Below are 24,509 nucleotides of genomic sequence, written 5' to 3'. Positions count from 1 at the left end.
AGAACGGGCTATTCGGGGGTGAGTCAGCTCACGGTGTTACTTCATAGAAACGTCTGCGTTAACCTGTTATTGGCGAGCGTTGTTAAAGTGATACTCGATGAAATGCCGTGAGCTGTCGTTCATCTTTAGCGCAGATGAGAACATTACCTACATACGACATCTGCTTTTATACAATATATGGCCCAAAGTATCCATTCACTCCAAGACCCATAAAGTCATTGATGAGCAAGTTTGGTGTGGAAGAACTTGACTGGCCTGCACAGAGTCCTCATCCCAATAAAACGCCGTTGGGATGAATAAGACGGGAGACCGACAGCTCGGCCTTCTCGTCCAACATCAGTCACTCAGTTCATATGCTTGTGAAGGTTGATGAATGAATACTTTTATCCATATAGTGTATCTAAGTGCCATATCAAAACATGCTCTGAAGCGCAAAAATAAATAAACCCCAAATAATTTCACATAAAATTAGTTATACTGAATTAGGGCATAAAATCAAATCGCCTTGGAAACCTTTCTTATATTAGTAGGACACAAAAAGTCTTCAGAGACAGTATGTATCTCCTCGACGAGGCAGACTTTGAAGAACAGCACAGTTTGAATCCCTCCTCACTGCAGCAGCGAGTCTCACCATCAGTAGAACGGCGACTGCGGGCTGATGTAGAGTCTCTGAGTGTGAGAGGCGGCAGGGCTGTGCGATGAGAGAGAAGACAGGGTGGAGAGGGGGTATGGGGACTGAGGTGGTGGAGGAGGGGGAGGTGGAGGGAGGCAGGAGGCGAAGGCCCGGCTGGCGCAGGTCAGGACCCCTGGAGTGGTGACAGTGGCAGCAGGTGGGGAAATGGCGAGAGGAGGAGAGTTGCTGCTGGGAGAGTCGCAGGATGCTCCGCTCAGAAAAGACAAGTCTGGAGGAGCAAAGACAAGACGGGGGAAAAACATTATTTTATAAAGACTTGAATAAAAATAAAAGACTTGAATAAAAGCCACCAATTGAAGATAATTATATATGCTCCAGCAATAAGACACATAATTAACGATAAAGGTCTTGAAGTCATCACAAGATACACACTTCCATACTTGTATATTGTTTCACTCTAGTTTTTATTACTGTATCTGTAGTTCTCAAAGGTCGGTCACTGCATTTGCCTGGTACCTGCTTTGCACCCAATGAGGCAAAAAGATAAAGTGAAAGGTGCAAAGATGCATCTACGTGCATCTTATAACCTACGGTTATTAGTGTCACGGCCTGAGGGATCGGCGAGATGCTGATCGGCCTTTTCTGTCTTTTTCTCTCTTGTTCGCCCTCTCTCTCTGTCACCGGGGCGGAACTCGTTGTGGGTTCACGCCCTCGGCCCACGCCCACGGAAAAGAACACACCTGAAGCCCATCAAGGTGAACGGCATTTAAGCCAGGAGGTGACTGCTGGTCTTCGCTGGATCGTTGTCTGCCGCGCGTCAGTGAAAGTCGAACTTCAGCTCAAGAGAAGCCAAGTGTCTTCTATGAATATCGTTCTCATTCCTGTCTTCTTATCTGCAGACCCGCTCGATTACCCTTCCCGTGTGAATCTGTGCGTCAAGTGTGAAAGAAGAGGACTGCCGTCGTGTATGTGGAGAGCTGGAGAGCGAGCGATTCCCCCCCCCTTGGATTTCCCTGGAACCTGTCCCTCACATTTCTGTATATAGCACTACCCCGCACTCTCTGTATATACACCTTGGTGAACTCTGTTAATAAACCCTTGAATTCAGCTGATTCAGGAGTCCCGCGTTTGAGTCCCCTGCATTGAACCTTAACAATTAGGTCCTTCCGTACAGCCACAGTTGTAGGGGGGTGGGTGGGTTTGAAGCCCATCCTACCTGTCGCAGGCCTTCATGCACTCTAGTCTTGTTCTAAGTGAGTGCATTAAAAGCAATGCAAGGAGATTATCTGCTCTCCTCGCCAACTCTCATCAAATGATTAGCTGTCATCAAGCCAGCACATAATCACAGGCCGGCAGGAAACAATGAGATCACATTACACAATCAATTAAGGTTAGTTAAGCACTGGCAGCTGGCGACAGGTAAGTCCTCCCAAAAACTCCCTGTAGAGCCTTCATTTAATCCAAAATGCTGCAGCAAGAGTGCTGACAGGGACTAGAAAGAGAGAGCATATTTCTCCTGTTTTGGCTTCCCTTCATTGGCTTCCTGTTAAATCCAGAATTGAATTCAAAATCCTGCTCCTCACATACAAGGTCTTAAATAATCAGGCCCCGTCTTATCTTAATGACCTTGTAGTACCATATCACCCTATTAGAGCACTTCGCTCCCGCTCTGCAGGCCTACTTGTTGTTCCTAGAGTATTTAAAAGTAGAATGGGAGGGAGAGCCTTCAGTTTTCAGGCCCCTCTTCTGTGGAACCAGCTTCCAGTTTGGATTCGGGAGACAGACACTATCTCTACTTTCAAGATTAGGCTTAAAACTTTCCTCTTTGCTAAAGCATATAGTTAGGGCTGGACCAGGTGACCCTGAATCCTCCCTTAGTTATGCTGCAATAGACGTAGGCTGCCGGGGATTCCCATGATGCATTGAGTTTTTCCTTTCCAGTCACCTTTCTCACTCACTATGTGTTAATAGACCTCTCTGCTTTGAATCATATGTTATTAATCTGTCTCTCGATGGAGTTTTTCCTTCCCACTGTTGCCATGGTGCTTGCTCATAGGGGGTCATATGATTGTTGGGTTTTTCTCCATTTTTTTGGTCTTACTGTATAAAATTGAACTGAACTGAACAGTTTAGTGTGAGACAGCGTCAAACAATGGAAGAAAGTTGCATGCCGGTAGTGTTCATTGCAAAGCAAGAGAATTGTAGGTGTGATGCACAGGAGTGCCTCCACCTGCTGCTCGAGTCTGGTATGAATGAGTCGAGTCTGAATTATTTTGGTCAACAGTGAGGTTACAAATATTTGACGTGACTCATCATAGTTTAATAAATACACTGTTTGTTCAAACTTTAAAAGAAGAACAGGAAAAGGAAAAAAATCTTTTTTCAATTAAGTCGATATTTTTGAATATGTTATGAGATGTTCAATGTTATGAAAGTAAATGAAAAGAGAAATGAATTAAACACGCCGAAGCCCAGAGGGGAATCAATGTGGACTTTTATGAAGGGGCAAAGGTAAAGAAAAGGAATGTGCTGAAAGGCAAAAGCAGAATATTATTTTTTCTGAATTATCTTGTTTTAATAATTGTTAGCAGGGAAAAAAGGAATTCAAATTAACTTTAGAGCCCAGACAAAGAGCTGCTATTTTCTTCAGATATGAATACATACAGGCTTAGGGCAGAAAAAGTTTGAAAACCACTTTTTTTACATAACAAACTTTCATATTCTCGCTGCTTTATGGTGTTTGAGAATAGTCAGTTGTATTTGTCGATGTTGGGGAGTTTAGTTTGGTCTCACATGCATAGCACACAGAGTCAATGAATGTTACAGCAGCAGTTTGTTTTTTTACCTTGTCACACATAACAAAAGAAAGGTTATTACAATGAAATTAAACTACATTTTTTGTGTACATACTGAGACTTTGAGATATCTACGTAACATGGATAGTTGTGTTTTTATTGCTGCATCCATTATTATATATAATAATAAGAAAAACACAAGCACTGAAAGAACATAAAACAAAGAATTTGTCATCAGCACAAAGTCAGTTAAACTTCAGTCTGTTCAGTCAGGAAGCAGACACTTTTGTGAATGAATATTCCACCTGCTTTGGTGTAAATAAAAGTAAGAATGAGAGAAACGAGAGAATGGTTTAGGATGTGATGGCCATAGATCACTGCTCTGTCTTTATCCCTCTTGACTGATTTTTCATTACTTTGTGTTACTGTGTCTGTTACTGCTGGTACTTGCAGCCAATTCCAGTTAAACAAGTACTTCAACTTCTCCATGATGCCACATTCTTATGTGTCAGCGTAACAAGGCAAGAAGGCGTGCTGCGTCTCCCGGCACAGTCAAGAGTGAGGAGGTGATATCTGGAGATGAGATGGAACAGGGCCAGGACTCTACAACAGCATGTCTCCGATTTAATCTGGCTCCATGAGGGTCCAATATCCTCATTTAAACATCATGTGCCACATCCAGCCCACTTTGACCTAAGATGGACCAGATCAGTGAAATTCCCTTTTCTTTCAGCCTGATGTCTGCCACTCCTGCTCTTAGTGGGACCTCACTGTTTATCTGACTCTCCCCAGAGATCACCAGGACCCGTTATCTTCACAGGGGAGAGCAGGTTTATACTGGGCGCATGTGACAGATGTGAGCCATGGCCTGCCTCCAACATCATGCAGCACGACCAGTTTAGCAGTGAGTCAGTAATAGTCTGACTTTTGTTTTTCTTTTCATCTTCAAGTAGCACAATGTATGCATGATTTAAGCGTCTAAACAGTGTATATATTTATATACAGTGACCTGGAGTGCCTGAAGAGAGATGAAGGAAGCCAGAGAGAAAGGGGAAGAGACTGAGGATGTGCAGAGATCTCAGGCTCCCCGTGGAGCAGCGAGACTGTTAAAAAATGGATTCGGTGCAAGTAAGGCTGATTAAAAGCGTCCAGTTGCCGGGGCGCTCCCAGCTTTGCTCTACGCTCTTTAAAAACAACATCTTGTTTTCAAAAGGCAAAAAGAAAACACTTAATTGTGTCTGGGTTCTGTGCTGGTCCGAGCGTCAAACCACCGGGACACAAACCTGCTTCCTGAAGTCAATTAAGAAAAACACCCGAATCGTATTTCAGCCTCTTGGTGCTTTAAAAATCACCTCTTCTTCTTCTCCTCATCCTCACACTCATGTCCAGACGTCTTCGAGTAAAAGCTGCTTTTAAGCTCCAACCACAAGAGACACATTCAGAGAGAAACTCGAGCTCTATTATATTTTCGTACTATCCTCAACTAGTAATCACTTCACCTGAGAGCAGCGGTATGAAAAAAAAATGAGGTCATGGGTGCTTCCGGCCTTGAATTCAGGAGGAAGACTGTGGTTTTTGTCCTGTTCGTGGACATCAGGTGAGCTCCTTGTCCTCTCAAAGGTATTTCAGGGGGTGTGGGAGCTTGGCCATGGGAGTATGCTGCGTTCCTCTGGATATCCTGTGGTGCCTCAGGCGTTTGAGGTATCTAGTCTGTGCCTACATTCAGTCCCTGTAAAACCGCAGTGAGAGCTTGATTCAGTAAGTCAGACATTTCTTTGTTCGTAACTTTATGGGCAGAATGGGTGGAGTAACCACTCAGACTCAGGGATCCCTCGCTCCTCCAGGCCAAGGAGTAACATATGTCGCAGTCTTGTTTATAAGAGTGGAGTGGGAGGTTGATGGATTGGTGTTGTGTCACTGATGTGGACACTGTGCTCGTGTGGTGAAGACAGAGCTGAGTATGAAGGAAAAGCTGTCGATTTACCGGTCGATCCACATTCCTACTCTCACCTAAGCCCACGAGCTCTGGTGGAGACTAAAAACAACGTGAAGGTAGAGACAAGCAGCAGACACGAGCTTCATTTAAAGTGTGGCAAGGCTCAGACTTTGAGGCAGGTTCAAGCTCAGAGTAGAGCTGCTACTCTTTAACTTACAAAAAGGAGCCAGCTGAGGTTGGTTCGGGCATTTGATGAGATGTTCCAGGAACGTCCTCCCAGGAGGAGGCCCAAGACGAAGGAATCATGTCTCTCAGCTGGCTTAAGAACGCATCAGGTTCCCATGTCAGTTGCTGAGGAAAAGGTAGCTAGTGAGAGGGAGGTCTGGGTGTAACTTGCTTAGACCACTGCTTCTGTTATCCAGCTAATCACCAAGGATGGATGGGTGCCTCTGGCTGAATAAAATACGGAGGGGTGATGTCCCCCTAACAGGTTTCCAGGTTTAATGTCAACCAAGGTGGCATAAAAGTGAGAAGAGGCCCAGTATTACACAAAGAAGTCGTATTTTGAACTGAAAACCATGCAAAGCTACAACGGTTTTCACAGACCCTTCAAGTTTCGCCATTCACATGATTTTTCTTCACTTCTGTTCAAATATATTTATAAAATACTTGTAGACTTGTTTTTTTAGCTGTTAAAAACACCTAGAAAAAGTTCTTCACTAACAGAGCTGATAAGTTTTATTCCCCGCAGCCTGCAGGTGGTGTTGATTTGAAATATCTCACTTTGAACAGATCCTCTCAAAGCTGCAGCGTTCAGGGTTCAGGAGACGCTGGCACAGACAGGCAGCGCTGCGATTGGCTCCCAGGGAAATGCAGGTGGAAAGAGTTCAGCCTCCGACAGCTGCAGCGACACAGCACGACTGCCAAGCAGCTTTTTCCTCTCAGGGGAAACAACCACGTTTCTTCTTGCCTTCCTTCAGCTTTTAGGTGACCCAAAATCACTGCCCGCCAGAGTGGTCCCCGCAGGGTCCTGAACCCTGAGCCAATCAGTGGCTACGCTCAAAATGCTTGTTTCACTGTAGGTACATTAGTACTAACAGTTTAAATACTCTGGATATAAACACAGCTGAAAAAACACCAATTAAATAACAACATGACTCATTTCACCGACATTACAATCAAGTAAGTTTCATTAAATTATATTCTATTTCATTTAAAGTTCTTTCTTTAAAAAACTGCTATTACTTCATTTTAAAAGCTGAATTTGGTGGTTTTTGTTTTGTCTTTTTTATTTAGGCCCATGTCCGTTTTTCATTTTTAATGTTTTAATGGTGCGATTTGTTATCTTCCACTTCGATAAAGACAAATCTTTAAGGACTTGTTTTTAATAAGCATAATTACAGAACATACGCAGTGAAATATGGATCGATGTGCTAGAATCCATTTTGGGGTTTTCTTTTTTATTTAACACGTTAGAAAAGCCTTAAAATGACTGAGAGTTGTTTGGAACAATGTTGGAATTTCTCATCAATTTAATATTTATTTATCAACAAAGACTACATCAATTATTGTTGTAAGCTAAAAAGGTTGGAGCACACTTGACCTTCTCTTTATGCTCAGTGTGAGTGTTACCCCCCCTGCTGTGCTGATCCACGTTACTACACCCTAAAATGAAGGGTGCAGGATGAAAAAGGCGACAACAAAGAAGCATCTTTTTTTATTTTTAAACACTCCATCTTCAAATGCGTTTTCCTAAAGCACATTTACAGGAAATGTGTTTTCCATTATTTTAATGTCAGACTTTAATTCCCTGCAGGAACCCTGGACAACAACGTGAATGGAAACAGATGATGGTGAGACTGCAAAAAGCAGACTGCTGCTGAAAGGAGTCCTGCTGTATGAATACTGATGATGGAGAGTACTCTTATTATTATAACCTCATTAAAACAGCCATTAAAGTGAGAGAGCCTCCTTTTGAGATCCTTTACATCAGTGTGACTCATGAATCCTCCCGTCTGAGATGCTGTTGGGAGATTAAACACAATCTGCCTTTAATTTGATAGTTGGTGACTCGTTTGCTCGAGCGAAGACTTTGTTGTTTTTTTAAAGACAGAAGGGCAAATCTGAAACTCTTTTTTTAAACTACACATGTTCTGACTTTACAGCAGCCTGTTCACTGACCCAGGCTAAGTATTTTAGACCTTTCCTGTCTTTACTTTTCTTATTTTCTAAAGAGGTTAGAGGAAGTTGGCAGGGGGGTGGCTGAAGTCTGATCACAAGTTAACTTAACCCCACTAACTACATGTCTCTGGTGGAAGCCATGTGGGAGGAAGCCAAAGTACCTGGACAAAACCCACACAGATCCAAACTCGTCACAGAAAGGCGTGACGGTGTCCTCCTGTGTGTGGACCTTGGAAAGTTTTACCGGAAACCTCAACTTTCTTTCCTTATTTTCTGTCATTTACACGCCGCTCCAATGCCGGAGGTCGTTGAAGACCAAGAGGAGATGAAACCCCGACAAAACCAAAGCAGACTGTCTGCTTGTTTGGCTGCACCTAGAAAATCTCTACATTAGGGCTGTGTTACATCGTCTACGATGACGCTGGCATGAATTTGTTTTCATGATGTAAAAATCTTTCAGCACAATAGCAATGCTATGCAGCTACATTCTGAACGAGATAATGTGATATCATGTCAGAGATCTGCAAGCGATGCTCGTCAGCTGATGTAGATTTTGTAGCTAAAAAGCGAGTTACTTCCAACAAAGAACAGTTTCCAAATTATGCAAGAAAACAAGCAGTTTCACTGTCGAGTACATCCAGGCTACGAAGGAGAAGATGCTAGCAGCTGGTCATGTGCGACCTAAACGTAAACAAACGACTGGCTAACTGCGCTCCACATGATAGGAAGAGTAGGGACGGAAACCACTGATGTTGTTACATGGTGGGACTTTCAGCAGCTGGTTAAAAAGATTGACCTAACTTCATCGTAGCTAACAGGCTTTTTTACACTTTTATTTAAAGTTTCCAGAGAAAACACTACCTACGATACTTCTTAACTTCTATTTGCTGCCTGCCAAGCTGCAAGCATCGATTAAAACACTGTTCAGTACTTTCTTCTATATCGTCAGAAACATCGTTATTAACATCTTCTTGATGCATTCTCAATCATCCAGGAAAATAATTCTCCAAAAGTTGATTCTGTTCATCTGGACGTAGCGTTTTCTGGGAGAAACGTTTTGTCACTCATCCAAGTGACTTCTTCAGTCTCAGCTGACTGCAGGTTTCCCCAATCTTATAAAGAGTACATTTGCATAATAACTGAAACCAGCCCACTGAAGGAACAATGGGCTGTGAGGTCAGTTCCTTAATCATAATTATGCAAATTCTCATGATCATTGATCAACAACCACTGACCAAAGCCCACTGATCAAAGACCACTGATCAAGTGACTGAAGAAGTCACTTGGATGAGTGACGAAACGTTTCTCCCAGAAAACGCTACGTCCAGATGAACAGAATCAACTTTTGGAGAATCGTTATTAACAATTAAAGTTGTGAACTGTTACCAAAGTCGAACCCTGGTGACGTCCACCGCACTCTCCAAATGAGTCTGACTTACTGGAAGAAATGCAAACCAAGAGTGGGGCTGAAGAGCCCCAAATAACAGACCCAATACTCTCAGAACATCCCTCAGTTATGACACGGTCCTAATCCGTGTCCAAGTCCTTGTCTGAGGTTCAACTCAACACACTCTGCTCTCCAGCACCCTGGCATACACCAGGGAGGCTGGGCAGTGTTTGGGTCTGGCACAAGCTACTCATTTATTCACATGAAAACATGAGTGTGTGTGTGTGTGTGTGTGTGTGTGTGTGTGTGTGTGTGTGTGTGTGTGTGTGTGTGTGTGTGTGTGTGTTGAGGAGTACCCAGGTTCCACAGGGTGGTCTGAGCAGCAAGCTCCTTGGCATCGTCCAGCAGAGCACACAGCTTGTCAGGGATGTACGTCCTTCGTGTGGATTGTATCACCACCTACATGTACGTACGCACACACACATAGTGTTTGGTTAATGTAGAGACAAACAATCGTTTCACTGAAATGAAGACACACAAAGACCGGGGAGGTAATTAATGGGGTAGGCCACAGTCAAAACTGCATTGCTGGGAAACAAAAGAAAAACAGGCGAGCTGCTGGCTGGTTTTATGACTGTTTCTGTAACTTTAACATCTTGTGAAATGGTTTAAATAAAAAAAAAAAACAGCTTTAAATGGAACTGCTGAATTTTACACACACTACAGAATATAAACGTTATTTTCTTTATGTTCATATGCTGATAACACAGAAAGAATCTGGATGTTATAACAGGATAATGTTAGAGATGGTCATGATATGTAAGACTTCACTGAAACAAGAACACAAGAACACGTAATAAGTAAAAATTCACTGAATATCAATTTATTTGTACTTTTAAAATCATGTTTTTAAATGTTTAAACTGATTAATATAGAAATATTTCTCATCTATGTACATAATTGTGTTGCATTTCAGCTTTGTGACATACATAATTTACTGCTGTGGACTTTACAGCCCACAGCACAACCCTGTCCCACCAGGCTGTAAAATAATCTGTCCATGTGCCTGCAGCAGAATCATATGTATGGAATATATAGAAGCTATAAATATTTCAGTACGGTCAAGTTATATTTGTGGTTGCGTCATTAATGTTATGCATGGTGACAGACACACACATATTTCTGTATTACACCTTCTCGCAGCTGTTTATGGAGATTTATGGACTACATGTTTATGCATTAATGCAGTCTGCAGTGCTCTTGTGCACAATCTCCTTTTTATTTTTATTACTGTTGTATATAAAAAATTTGCACTTTAATTTAAAAACCATCTCAGCCTTGCCTCTCTAACTTTGCCTCCAAACCACTCAGCCTGAGCTGTTCCTCTGATGTCCTCATTTTGTAATCTTTTCATCGTGTCCTTAGCATCTTCAGCTTGACTTCCTGTCTTTTTGTCCGAGCTGACATCCTCAAACCCCCCAATACAGCAGGTCTCGCTGCCATCTTGTAAACCTTTCCTTTTACTCTTGCTGTTGTCCTTCTGCCACAAATCAACCCTCACACTCATCTCCACGCAATCCACAAGCTTAGCCCCCTAGGTGCTACATGTGGTACAGGTGGTATTTTGTTTATGTTAACAGGTATGTTAACGGTAGCTAATATTAGCCAGAAAAAAATCAGTCACTTATGTAATCAAGCCCATTTGATCTATGACAGAAAACTAGTGTCAACATCAACAGGAAAACTGATTTATGGAGTGAAACGTTTAGCTTTTAGCGTCAATCCTGAGCTAACCTTAAGCAAGCTAACATTATTCAAAAATCTAGTCTGTGATTTGCCATTTCCTCCAAACTTCCAAGGCTGATCTCATAATTTAGCTTTTCAGATAATGTCACAAATCAGGAGTCACTTGATTCATAGAGCATAGTCAAGTTACAGCTAGGAGTTAGCTTCCTAACCTAGCAAAATGGCATCCAAATGAAAATGCTAGTTGGATAGCATGAGCCACAACAGTATTTCATAGATAATAGCAAACAGTATTGATTTCAGCCATAAGTCTATTGTGTAATCGCACAAGTTAAGATGCATTAGGGGTGTGGGAAAAAATTGATACTGTGTAGTATCGTGATATTTTGTTTGCTAATAATGTATCGATACAGGGACAGCAGAAATCGATATTTTGTTACAAAAAAGGTTTTTGTGGACTCTGACTTCAGAGCATGTTGATCCTTTTTCTGAGCAAGAATCCTGACATTCCTTCACTGTCCAAATGTGTTTAACTTTTTTTTGGCAGCAATAAACATGACAGTTTACTTATTTTAATTTAAGACATGTTTTATTTTAATTAAATTTAAAACTTTTTTATTTAATGTACGATTATATTTTGTTTTAATTTACTTTCAAATTCTTCAGTTGCTGAAGGGGCTGCATAGTTTTCATAAATTGCATAGTTCAGAATAGCTATAATTGTACCAGATGGTTGCATTCAGTTAAGTTGGACTAGACTGTAATACAAACCGTTCAGTTTGTCAACAATAAAACTGAAATGAGAGAAAGACTGAGTGTGAGACTTTGATATTAGATAAAATGAATATTGATAAAGTTTACCTTTATGTACAGAATCTGAATATCGCAAAATATTTAAAAAAAATTGCAATAATATCGTATCGTGCGTTAAGTATTGTGATAATATTGTATCGTGGGAAGTATGGTGATTCCCACCTCTAAGATGCATGACTAACACTACTTTTTTTAGAGACAGCTACAATTAGCGTGGATAGAGAGCTAGCTAACACTTAGCTACACAGCACATGAAGAGGTGCTAATGATCCAATACACTGTAAAAATGTCAGTGCAGCAACTCTAAATGTCATTAACTGGATCCTGCACAGGAAGCTAGATGACCATGTGCATATATAAGGACAACGGATGTGCATAAATTCAGACACCTCTCAGATATGTTTAACTGCGTGCATGTTTATGTGTTAACATCTAGTCAGTCTGAAACCTTGTACAGTAACAGTAGCTTTCCATCCTGCCCTGGTGTGGAGTACAGGTAGTATTCTGGGGGCAACCAGCAGTTTTTGCAGCAGTAAAAGTCGAGCAGGCTGACGGCCGAGGTGATCTGACTCTGCTTGAGCGACAGCAGGCTGGTGCCAGTGAGGGGGGTGCCGGGCAGCAGGGGGTACATGCAGCGCTCCAGGTCATCTGACGGTACAAACACATATACAGGGGAGCAGCATTAAGTTAGGCGGGTGCTTCCTTCAGCTCAAGGTACATACGACTTCTTTAAGACCTCACAGAGTATAAGAACAACATCACAATGAATAAGAATTTGCAATTCGTCTTATTCATTTATATACACCAGTAAACCCAGTTGTAACTTAACCTGTGAACCCAAAATACTACATTGACCTTTACATGAAACCTTTTCCTGCTGCTAGTAGTTTTATGTTATATAAACACTCTTGTGGAGCGGACAACACAGCGGAAAAATTGTGCCGTTTATGCTGGACAGTGTAAGTGTTTCACTCACATTTGTGACATGAAAATCAATTTAACGGAGTATAAATCCATGTAGGAGCATGTGTGAATAAAAGGCCTTAAAAGATTTCGCTTAAATGGACCCTACTTTTCTCAAAAAGCCCACTGAAAACACCACAGCAGATAATGCTGATTTCACAGCCTCTCAAAAGCCTCTCAAAGAGGCAGTGAAGTCAGGTGGAGACAACTAAAATGTTTCTTAAGTCTCCACAACAGCAGCTCTGTGTACCCTAAAAAGACAAGCGATACCGACATGCAGGGGTGTGTCTAAAGGTGGGCATAGGTGTACTATAGTAATTTATTTGTGGGATAGTCACGAGGAGAATTTGAAAAGATTTACAAATATATATCAGTTTTAAAAATTAGATTAAAAAACCTTTAGTTTATAAAGCATCGAATGAATGAAACGGGGTAATACATCGAGCAATCTCTTCTCTTACTTATTGTCAAAATTTACTTTAAATATTTAATACCCTGTCTCGTCCATATATCAAAACCATAGGGGATACAATGGTTGTACTGCACATTAAATATAGATAACTCGATATGATGACATTTTAAAATACTGGAGGCAACCCGTGCACTTATGGCATGAATTTGAAAATCCTAGTAGATTTCCAGTCTCAGTGAGCTTGAACTCAAAGTCGAGGTCATTGAGACTTGAACTTGTCTGTGATTTTCAGAATCCTGCGTCACTTACTCTCAAGTTATGGTGTTCACTCCCCCTCCTGGCAGGGGGAGTATTGTTGCAATAGTTTTTGACAGGAGTAAGTTAATAATTATGGACGTAAACAAAAAGATGTATAGACTATTATAACAAGGGAATGTGTATAATTATTATTATTTATTTATAGTGTATAACCAAAACAGATATATTTGATCAGTTAAATAGGGGTGGGAATTAAAAAAAACCTTTTGCTTGAAATATTTTTGTGAATGTGATTAAGATGAATTTCATAAATTTAATGTTTACTGGTTTGTTTTTCGTGCGTAACAAAGTGTTTGTTATGGGCGGGTCACCTCTGAACCACTGGCAGTGAGGTCAAGTGAGGAAACGTACTTATGGTGAATTTCTTCTTTGTTTAGGATTTACTCACTGGGATATAGAATAGTTGGGAACCCATGGCAACCATCAGAAAAAGCCTATTTTACGTAGGAGTCACCACTGGAGAGCATTCTTGGTGAATAAAGGGTGGTGTGATGGCTGGATGAGCAGCGTTTCTGCCCCCCGGTTCTTCTCGCGGTTCACTGAGTTTAATACTTTTGACTGCAGCACAGTAACAACCAGGCTCATCTCATCACTAAAGCAGCGATCATAAAGTGTGACTGACTCAGCTCTGCTCCATCTTCCCCAACTTTTCACTCGATTACTCCCTCACTGACACTCAGTTTATCGGGCGACAAATCAAAACCCAGAAATAACTTTAATTGGTTTCTATCAGCAGGTTTTTTTTTCAATTATGCAACAGTTTGAAGCTGGACTGAGAGGGAAATGTGGCAATAAATGAAAAGAGGTTGCTCGGCAGTCCTTTGGGTTTTCATTTGCACGTCTGTGTCGGTGCACCTCATCTTGCAGCCTCACTTAAAGAGGCTCCAACAAACTGAGCTTATGTACATCGTATTGTTTTGGTTTAATTTATGGAACTAATTATTTTCAAGTTGTTGCGTAATCCCCCTGTTAAGTGCCAAGGCTTTAGTCTTTTTAATGTGCAGCAGCGCTTTGATGAGTCCCCAGAAATCATCTGACCATCCTTCTCGCCCTCTGAAGTTTTCCATTAGCTCTGTTTGTGTGCAGCACGTCTTTAAAGTTTTAAAAACACTGAACACAGTGAATATTTTATCACTTCAGAAAAGAATCACTCTGGGGTCACACTCAGGTTTGAGTGTGAACGTTAAACTTCTATGGGGACTTTTCCATAGCGAGTAATCCAAACAATGCAGCCAGGACTGGGCGATATATGGAGTTTTTAAACATATCGATATATTTTTATACGAGATATGAGATGTGACAATATCGTTTATATCGATATAGTATCTCTCTTTCGTCTACTTTTGTCTCTACGCTACATTACTCTGCTTCACCTCGCACCTTCACTGAACATCTCCCCCTCCCCCATCGCTTCACCTACAGGTAACGACAAGATGGACATGGAGCTATCAAAGAGGAGCTGAAAAGATTTGGAGATGACTATTTTAGTGCTGTCAGCGTTAATCTCGTTAAAACGACATTAACGCCATAACTGCATTAACGCGGCAAATCTCCGTTAACGAGTTACCGCGCATCACTCAATGCGTGGGGCTGCATGGCGTCAATGCGATAACAAGCTAACCGCGCTAACGCATTGACGCCGCCTAAAATCCTTTCATTTTCTCAAAAATCGACAGTGCGCCTTATGTATGAATTCTGGTTGTGCTTAATGATGGCGAACTGATTTTATGTGGTATAAAGCAGCAGACTCAGCTGTCTGTCAAAAAATGCTTTACTACGAAGCTGCACTACTTGATAGATTGTGGAAGCATTACTGCTACCGTAGTCAGGAGCCTCGCGGAGTGATACGAACTGTGCTTCAACGTAATATTACCGTATTGTGTGTGTTTAAGGACCACGAATGGCACCTGTTCAGAGGCGTGGTTACAAAGAGGATTTCAAACTCCAGGCTGTCAGTCACCAGTGTTGGGAAGGTTACTTTTAAAATGTATTCCATTACAGATTACATGCCCCAAAATGTATTCTGTAACGTATTCCGTTACGTTACTCAATGAGAGTAACGTATTCTGAATACTTTGTATTACTTAATATATTATCATGCTGTTTACAGCTACATGAATGTACTATTGCTGTGATTTATTACTGTTACTGAAGGTCCGCGGCTCCGAACCGTAGTAAAGGGACCTCTGGCTAATACGGTGGGTTCTGTGTCGGGCTCGTAGCCGAAAACTAGCTTTACTTTGTTGTCTGGGTCAACTTTGCTAGCGAGAGACAGAGAGAGGCGTTGAAAGGCTGCTCCAACGGAGCTTATTGTTTTTGGAGGAAAACACGAACACGGTGTACAGTCGAGTCTTAATAGCTTACTTACAGCTGGGCTCGTCAGGCACTCTTCTTGGCTGCAGTGGTTATTATTATATTTACATGCTTCCAGCTCCCGTTTTTGCTCGATGACAGCTCGTACTTTTCCACTCTCCTTTTTCTCCCTCCCTCGCTCACAGACACATAACGTGTATGGCAGTCCATTCTCCCTGCAGCACGGACTACACTGCCCATGATGCTACATTCTTTAGAGCTATGCCTGTAGCATTCTGCCTATTAGCTTAGCACAACAACAACAAAAAGGCCTCTATCACCCAGGAAACACGCAGAGAGAGAGCGTCACCCTGTAACCATGGCAACCGTAACGCTGCCACCTGGAACAACAGAACGTAGCTGTCAAACAAAACCCAAACAGGCCTGACTCGCCACAATATGAAACAGGGAAGTACCACCGTGTAATCCATTTATTTCAACAAAGTAACTGTATTCTAAATACCACATTTTTAAACGGTAACTGTAACGGAATACAGTTACTCATATTTTGTATTTTAAATACATAACGGTGGTACATGTATTCCGTTACTCCCCAACACTGTCAGTCACACAGTAGAACTTGGGAACAGAGCAGCTGCGAAATCTGTCTTTGTTATTATGCTCAGCGGCTTTTAGTTTACATTTTGACTGCACAATTGTGAGCTTTTTGTTATGCACAAAAACAACATTGTTTTATTTTATTTGTGGAGCATTATTTTAATAAATGCTGATGATTTATTTCTGAGTAATTTCTTCATGTACATCTACGCTGTATGTTAATAAAAGTGCCTGTGTGAGATTTGGGGCACAGCTTTGACTAAGAACTCTCTTTTTGTTCTTACTTTATGGCTTTAACAAAAATATCGAGATATATATTGTATATAGCCATCCAGCTAAAGAATATTGAGATATGAATTTTGGGTCATATCGCCCAGCCCTACACGCAGAAACATATTCATGATCAACCTCGTGTTGTGGACGTTCTCTTGGTTGACTCAATGACAGTAATGTATTCTGAATACTTTGGATTACTTAACATATTATCACGCTTTTTACAACTACATGAATGTCCTATTGTTGTGATTTATTACTGTTACTGAAGGTTACTCGCCATACCAATACCAACTAGATTTTTAAATCTTATTATAAATGAGTAACAGTAGGTGGACATTAGGTAAGGAGGCACTTTTTTGCAGCAATCTCGTATAGAAAACTATTCCTCGCGTATATAAAACAGGTCCGCGGCTCCGAACCGTAGTAAAGGGTCCTCTGGCTAATATGTCGGGTTCATGTCGGGCTCAAACTAGCTTTACTTTGTTGTCTGGGTCGACTTTGCTCGCGAGAGACAGAGAGAGGCGTTGAAAGGCTGCTCCAACGGAACTTATTGTTTCAGAGGAAAACACGAACACGGTGTACAGTCGAGTCTTAATAGTTTACTTACAACTGGGCTCGTCAGGCACTCTTCTTGGCTGCAGTGGTTATTATTATATTTACATGCTTCCAGCTCCCGTTTCTGCTCAGTGACAACTCATACTTTTCCTTTTTCTCTCTCCCTCGCTCACAGACACATAACCTGTATGGCAGTCCATTCTCCCTGCAGCACGGACTACACTGCCCATGATGCTACATTCTTTAGAGCTATGCCTGTAACACTCTGCCTATTGCCTTCATATTAAATTATTATTTAAATAATCATTTTAAAAAATATTACTTCACGTCATTATGCGGGCTGGAAGTAGAGGTGACATGGGCCGTGAGATTGAGACACAGACATTAGAGCCTCTTAATTAATGTGTGATTTGTTTGTGTTTCCACCAGCGTGGAATTACCAAAAATAGAGAGGGCATAGCCTAACATATAAAACAGGAAAATACCGCCGTGTAATCCATTTATTTCAACAAAGTCACTGTATTCTGAGTATCACCCTTTTAAACTGTAACGGAGTACAGTTACTCATATTTTGTCTTTTAAATACATAATGCCCGTACATGTATTCTGTTACTCCCCAACGTTGACCATAGCTCTGTAGCTAGCCACCCAGTAGCACTTCATTACACTGCATGTTAACTAGCCAAACTGATAAAAGTTGTAGTAGCGCTCTACTGTGTACTTGCCTGTTTTTTAATAGAAATCCTTCAATCATAATATATGATATTATCTTTAGATGGAAACTAACTAGCTGACTTACATTTCATAGATATCTGTTAGTGCCCGTTTCATGACACTAACAGAATTTGGATTGTGTTTAACTCTTAGCAGCGCCTCAGCATTTGTTTTAGGCAATTTAAGGGGCATTTAGCCCTGAAATAAAAGATGGCTTAAGTGGATAACACTAAGACATTTCTAAATTTACCAGCTGCCATGAGTCATGGAGTTTTATTCATTCGGATTTATTCAGCACACTTGCACACCTGCTTTATGCAAAAATCACCTGTTTGAAGCCAGACAGAATGGCCTAGCAGAAGCAATCAGATGAGGATCATTGTGCAGCCTCTTAATGAACCATGCAATGCCAGGTCTCCATGACACCGGACACTCATACATTTTACAACCCTCTACTCGACACAACAAACGGCGAGAGTCACTATATTGTGGCACTTTCAGCTCTTAATTGTCGCCTTAGAAAGGCTGAGGAGTAACAAGAAAACATAAAATGATCAAATTAAAAACAAGTTAATTAAAAAAAGCAGAAGATAATTGATGCATAAATTATCACAAACAATAATAAAGGCTGAGGACAATAAAAAGGATGTCTATAAAAACAGCTATGTGATTTATTTATTTTTTTTTAGAAGCGATGTGAGGGAATTCTGTGAGACATGTCTCCTCGGGCAAATCAATCCCAGCGATGATGGGGGGTCGGGATGGCAGAAGTTATAGTTACATTTCAGATGTCTCTTTGATGGCTGATGGTGTAAAATTGAGGACGGCTGTACAGAGAGACGGCAGATTTTATTGTGAGCCGGAGGCAGAGTGGAGAAAATGATGGATGGGGATAAGCGGTGAGACAGATTTAAGAGAAGCTCGTTTGGATCATTATCTGAATCAAACTAAAGCGAGGCGCTGTGATTAATAGAAATTAAACAGCATAGTTTCTGCCACAGCATCCATCATCGTAAGTCCGGGTGACACGGGTCAGCCCGACCTCCAGACACCAGTCACTAATGCAGGACACTGTCCGCGGTGATAATGTCTGTATCTGCGGTGGTTGTGTCGCTCTTTTTTACGGCGGCAGCTGTTTTTCTTCTCTGTCAGACTATCGGAATCTGAGGACGGTGATTTCTAAAAAACCTCCTTTTTTATTTCTTCTTTCCATCTTAAAGAAGAGGAAACAAAGAAAAGAAACTGAAGAGGCCAGGCTGACATCTCTGAAGTAGAGAATGGACAATTTTTATCTGACACAAAGATGAGTTAAGAGTGTGAGCTTTGTCAGTGCTGAGGTGGTGAACGTAATAGACTTCAGAAATATCAAAAACAGAGTTCTTCAGCTAAATGAAGTACAGTAGACAGTGTTTGTGCCTTCTGGACCACTTTAAAGCAACTATCTGACAAACAATATAATTAGCTGTGAAGTCAACTGCACTAAAGGCCCAGTAAGTCAGTACTTCAGATATCTGTGTGCCAAGTAAGAATCCTGTTCCAAAATGGCCAAAACACTTCAGTTGAGGCCTGGAAACATTAAGAAACCAGTCATGGTGGCTACATCTATCCAAATACCTGAATCAAAGCCCATTGCTCTAAGTGACAGAAAGTCAAATACGCATAAGGACCCTTTATGGAAAATAAAAAATAAACAAACCCTAAAGGTTGAAGGCTTTGTCGGAGAGATGAGTTCGGAGGAGTTTCGACTCTTTCCCCAATAAAGAGGACATATGACATTTTTGTCTAATCTAGAGCCTTCATCTGATCTGAATCTTCTACAGAAATAAACCGGAGAGAAAAGACTGTGTGTGGCTGAATGTGGACAGTGGACAAGATCTGAACCCTCCCCAAATGAAACCTCTCTCTCTCTCAGAATCACTTCATCTCTCCATATCCTCGTCTCTTTCTGACATCTTCCCATCATAAATATTTCACAGCCCATTTATAGCAGAGTTAACTCGCAAACTTTTCTCATTTTCAGAAAATCGCCACGAGCACGAGGGAACACGAGCTCGTACTCTGACACCAGATTATTATTGCGGCTTTCTCAATATATGTGAGAGGCTTGATGAATGTGGTTTGTAATGGATGAGACAAAGTCGAAACCTGCTCATATGTACAGGAAGAACAATCTAGGCTAATTTTCCTGGCAGAGTGAAGAAACAGAGAATGACCCTGTGTTACAAAAAAGGGAAAAATAAAAACAAAGTGCAGCTCATTAGAAAGCCGCAAGCGGTCCAGAAGAGGTTATTCTGACAGCAGAAAGCACTTTCTACTCTCCCGGGGAGGGGATATTGATTGTTTGGCACTACACATGATTTCCTGTTAGAAATGGGAATTATTTTAGAAATAAATAGTTAATGCCATATTTTGAGAATTTATCTGCAAGTCAAAACACATGCTGTGTATGAACAAGCAGACCTGGACATCCATCCATTTACTTCTCCTTATCTGAGGTGAGGTCGCATTGACAAGAGGGTAAACTGACCATTTTAGACCCCTTTCCCCACCACCACTCCCAGTTCATCCTGGGAGATCCTGATGTGCTCCCAGGTCAGGTGAGACACAGAGTTCTGGGTCTAATCCAGGTTTTACTCTCAGTTGTGGGAAAACCTCCTGAAGGATGAGGCCTTCCCCACCTCACCTGGAACTCCAGCTTCTCACCCTGAGGCTGAGACCAGACAGTGTGGAGGATGCTTGTATCTGCGATGTTATCGTTTTGGTCATTACCATGATGATCTCATGTGAACAGGTGGTGGCTGGACGACTCATTAGTTAAAGGTTTTGTGGTGTACTTCTGAAGTTGGGCCAACTCTGGTGGAGTCAACACGCAGTGAAAACATGCTCGAGCTTCAGAGTAGGTCCACTCCTCCACTGCCAGCAGAGATTTGATGTTACCCCCTAAATCTGAGGGTAAGACTCACCAATTTCCTGGGGAGGCTCCGTAGTTGGAGCACAACCTCCTATTTTATAAAACTACTCTACTGCCATCCCCAAACTGGATTCTGTATGTTTGTAGCAAGCAGTGACCCACTAATATAGACACTGGCACCTTAGTTCTATGGTACTCAAAATCAACATCAGACAGTATTTGTTGTTGACTCATTTTCCACCATAATTTGCAAATAAATTCTTTAAAAATCAGACAATGTGATTTTCTGGACTTTTTTCCCCTCATGTTGTCTCTCATAGATGAGGTATACCTATGATGAAAATTACAGGCCACTCTCATCTTTTTAAGTGGGAAAACTTGCGCAGTTGGTGGCTGAATAAATACTTTTTCGCTACAGCTGGATTATTATGAGAGATATTCGATCAGAATTGATGAGAGATGTGGTTATTATGCAGAAAATGAACAATTTCACAAATAAAACATCAACTACAGATGAGGAGAAGATCTATGCTGCACAGATCTATCTATAATTGAACTGAGAATGACAGAAAATTCATCCACATTAATCAATGTTTCACAGAAAATATCTGTCTGACAACCACCTTCAGTTTTATGCAGCCGGTTAAACTTTGAAAAGGGGGAACTGATTTGACTCCTCACAGAGGAAAAAAAATCCATTATACATTAAACTGATGACTTTATATATTTTTAGTTTTTGCTCATTAAAAAGTTTTAACAAATATTTTGGGGGGTTTTCCTCCCTACAACTGCTGCAGCTAATGAATGCTTTCGATTAAAGTTGAACTTTCTAGCATGTTTTGGATTCATTACAGTCGTGGTCTCCACTCCCGCCCCACCTCCTTCATCCTCCACTCTGCTGCTCCTATCACAAAGTCTGGCCCAGGTCTATCATCATCAGTCGACAGTATACCAAGTAAAACTAAACTAACAATTACAAGTTGTTGTGATAAAACATTAGAATTCACTTAAATAACAATAAAAACTAAATTTTAGTGAAAACAAAACACTATGTGCTCATTGAATTAAAACTAAATAAAAATATAAAGAAAATACTTTTAGGTCAATGTTATTTTGACTTTAGAGAAAACCTACTGGTTTTCCAGTAAAATTAAAATAGTCCAGTTAGTCCTGAAACCAAGTCCGAACAATATGTGTTTGTTAATGTGAGGGAGAGACACGTAATAGTGAAGCTGCAAGGAGCAGAGAAAGTGAAGGTGGACTAGTTTAAATACCCGGAGACAACCATCCAAAGAAGGAGAGGGGAAGACGAGACTGCAGTCAGGGGTGGTTTGCAAGATATTAGAGAGAGCTGCTGTGATGTGTGGTTTGCAGAAGGTAGCACTGACAAAAAGACAGTGGATTGTTATAGGGAGTGTCCAACATGGACGAGATAATCAATGAGTACATCAGAGGGACAGGGCGGCAGTTTGAAGACATTAAAAAGTTAAAAAGGCAAGGCTGAGATGGTTTTGGACACGTGAAGAGGAGATAGTGGAGACACTGGACAAAGGATGTTGAGTAGGGATGGGTATCGAAAACCGGTTCTTGTTGAGAAACGGTTCCCACTGTTTCAATTTCTTGGAATTGTTTGCCATTTTTGCAAATGATTCCCTTATCGATTCCAGTTTCCCCGAATGACGTCACCACGTTGCGGAGCGTCATTTACCTGACAGGAAACACGGCGCCTAAGCGGCTCAAATGTTTTGTTATACTTTACGAGAACGGATGACAACAGGGCAACTTGCAATACTTGCAAAGTAGATATTTCATTTAAGGGAGGAAACACTACGAATATCCGAAAGCATTTGCTCACAAAACACGCGATGATCTTAAATGAATGTCGTGTTTTTAATTCCCCTCCGGACTCGTGAATCTCAACCCAGCAGCAGCGGTAACGTTTGCACGTCCTCTCCTGTTAATGTGGCAGGTAAATAATCAACTAACAGTGCATATTATGTTAGCGCGATCTGCCTTATTACAAAACCTGCCATTACTGTGCGTTTAGGTGATGAGAGAGACAGACAGAGTCTGGCCGGCGCTCGCTGGCAGTTGTCGCTGCAGTCTACCGGTAGCGTCTCCTTTAAGGCCAGGATAGACGAATGTCACCGAGCTGTGACTAAGTTTGTGGTAAAAGGCTTGCACCCATTTGCCACAGCAGATGATTTTCGGTAAGTGAATGTGTTTAATTGTAGGCAGGGACATTACTGGATATTCTTGTGTAATTGCTACAGAATAATTGATGTTATACTTTGTTATTGCTACAGAAGAATATTTATTTTATTATTTTACATTTACAATTTTTTTTCTGGGGACCCTGTGACACCCCATTGAAGAGCCGTAGGCTGTGGATCTCTTCAGATCTCACTGTTGGGTTTGTAAGTCCATGTTACTCCTAAATTCTCTTGTTCAAAGAGAAGATATAAAACAAAGTTCTAAGCTAATCGACCTTAGTGTTCTCCTTTTTTAAAAAGAATCGATAAAGAATCAATAAAGAATCGAATCGTTAAACAGAATCGAAAATGGAATCGGAATCGTGAAAATCTTATCAATACCCATCCCAACTTGTTGAGTATGGAGCTGCCAGGCAAGAGGAAAAGAGGAAGGCCACAGAGACAGGGTGAGGTGGAGGTAGACGGTCCGCTGTTGTGACCACTAAAGGCAGCAGTTGAAAGAAAGGAGAAGCAGACTGTGACCTGAATAAAAAGCTGTCATTTTTAGATGTGCCGAATCTTCCCCCTTCCATTACTTCATATTTTTGTCAGTGAAATCTGCTATTTTCTGCACAATGCTACAGACTTCTACAGTAAAGTGGCTGTTGAGGTACAGCCGGTCATAGACTAATCAAGCCTGCATGCCAAAGTAACTGAAGCCCGAGTTGCTCTCTGGTGCGTTTATAAGAATTTGAGTGTGTAGCAGGGATGTGGTCTCTGGCCTGCTGCAGTGGAAAGGTGGTGCAGTGAGCTCATGGGGTGGTGCCGGGATGTCAGAGGGGACAGGAGATAATGATGGCACTGATGACTCGCTGCCCTTTTAAAGTGATGAAAGAGACTGGTGGGAGCGCTGTGTGTAGCGGAGGAAGCCACAGAGAGAGCTGGCTTCGGGCTACAAGACAGTGCCAAACATAAAAAGATGCTTGTGGTCAAAAATAAAGCCGAAACCATGACAACTGTACACTATGTGGGTCCAGTCATTTCAGTGTTAGATAGAAAGCTGGTGTGAATGAGGCATGTTGCATAGAGTAAAAAAACACTTTATAAAACAGTCCATTTGCCAAAGTTTACATCTGATTTTGTTTAAAGCAGAGCTTTCTGTAGAGTTTTCACTGTGTTCATTTGGGACTTAAAGTCCTTAAAAAGTTCAAATTTATCACTCACTGGTGAGAAAATTGGAAAGAAAAAATCAGCAGACACCCTCCATGTTCACTTTAGCTCAGTTAGCCTCTCGTGTGTTTGACCTACACACGGGTAATACAAGAGTTCATGAGGGGCTCAGCTCCAAATACTGGACGACTCAGTAAAAAATAACTGAAGACAGCCAAAACAGCTGCTTCTTCATCTTCCCCGGCATTTCAAAACTCCTGGCCTCTTGCCTCTGTCTCCTAACCCTTGGACTTCACTTTGAGGGAAAACGTCATTGACACAAGACCCTTTAATAATGCCAATCTGTGGATCTCTGCAGAAGACCGTCTTTTTCACGTCACTACAACATTAAATGCAGGTTATAGAAACAAAGCCCACCAGTGGCTTCATTAAAAAGGCTGGAAATTGAAAGAAAAGGTAACCTGCAGCCTATCAAATTAAATATTATTTTCTTATTTTTCATGCCGGAGACTTTGTGCCTCTGGTTGAAACCTTTCACTTCTACATAAGAGGCTAAAAACCCAAACATATAAAAGAGATTTCTATTTCTTCCCCCA

General features: G+C 41.3%; 1 protein-coding gene across 2 annotated transcripts in view; it reads right to left on the bottom strand.

Moving 5' to 3' along the window:
* The window catches only part of rbm46 (RNA binding motif protein 46), a 35,616-nt gene that overhangs the window by 2,426 nt on the left and 8,681 nt on the right, over positions 1-24,509 (bottom strand). For both annotated transcript variants that reach the window (XM_087832653.1, XM_087832659.1), the window contains exons 8-10: positions 11,941-12,140; positions 9,290-9,392; positions 632-902 (exon numbers count right to left, since the gene is read on the bottom strand). In XM_087832653.1, the coding sequence (XP_087688779.1) occupies positions 634-902; positions 9,290-9,392; positions 11,941-12,140 (572 nt within the window). In that variant the 3' untranslated portion in view covers positions 632-633. The remainder of the gene's footprint in view (positions 1-631; positions 903-9,289; positions 9,393-11,940; positions 12,141-24,509) is intronic.

This window comes from Neolamprologus brichardi, chromosome 3 (genome assembly GCF_056152115.1).
Source record: "Neolamprologus brichardi isolate AB-2024 chromosome 3, ASM5615211v1, whole genome shotgun sequence".
Classification (NCBI taxonomy): domain Eukaryota; kingdom Metazoa; phylum Chordata; class Actinopteri; order Cichliformes; family Cichlidae; genus Neolamprologus; species Neolamprologus brichardi.
The sequence above is the reverse complement of the archived record's forward strand: the minus strand, read 5'-3'. Positions and strand labels throughout refer to the sequence as shown.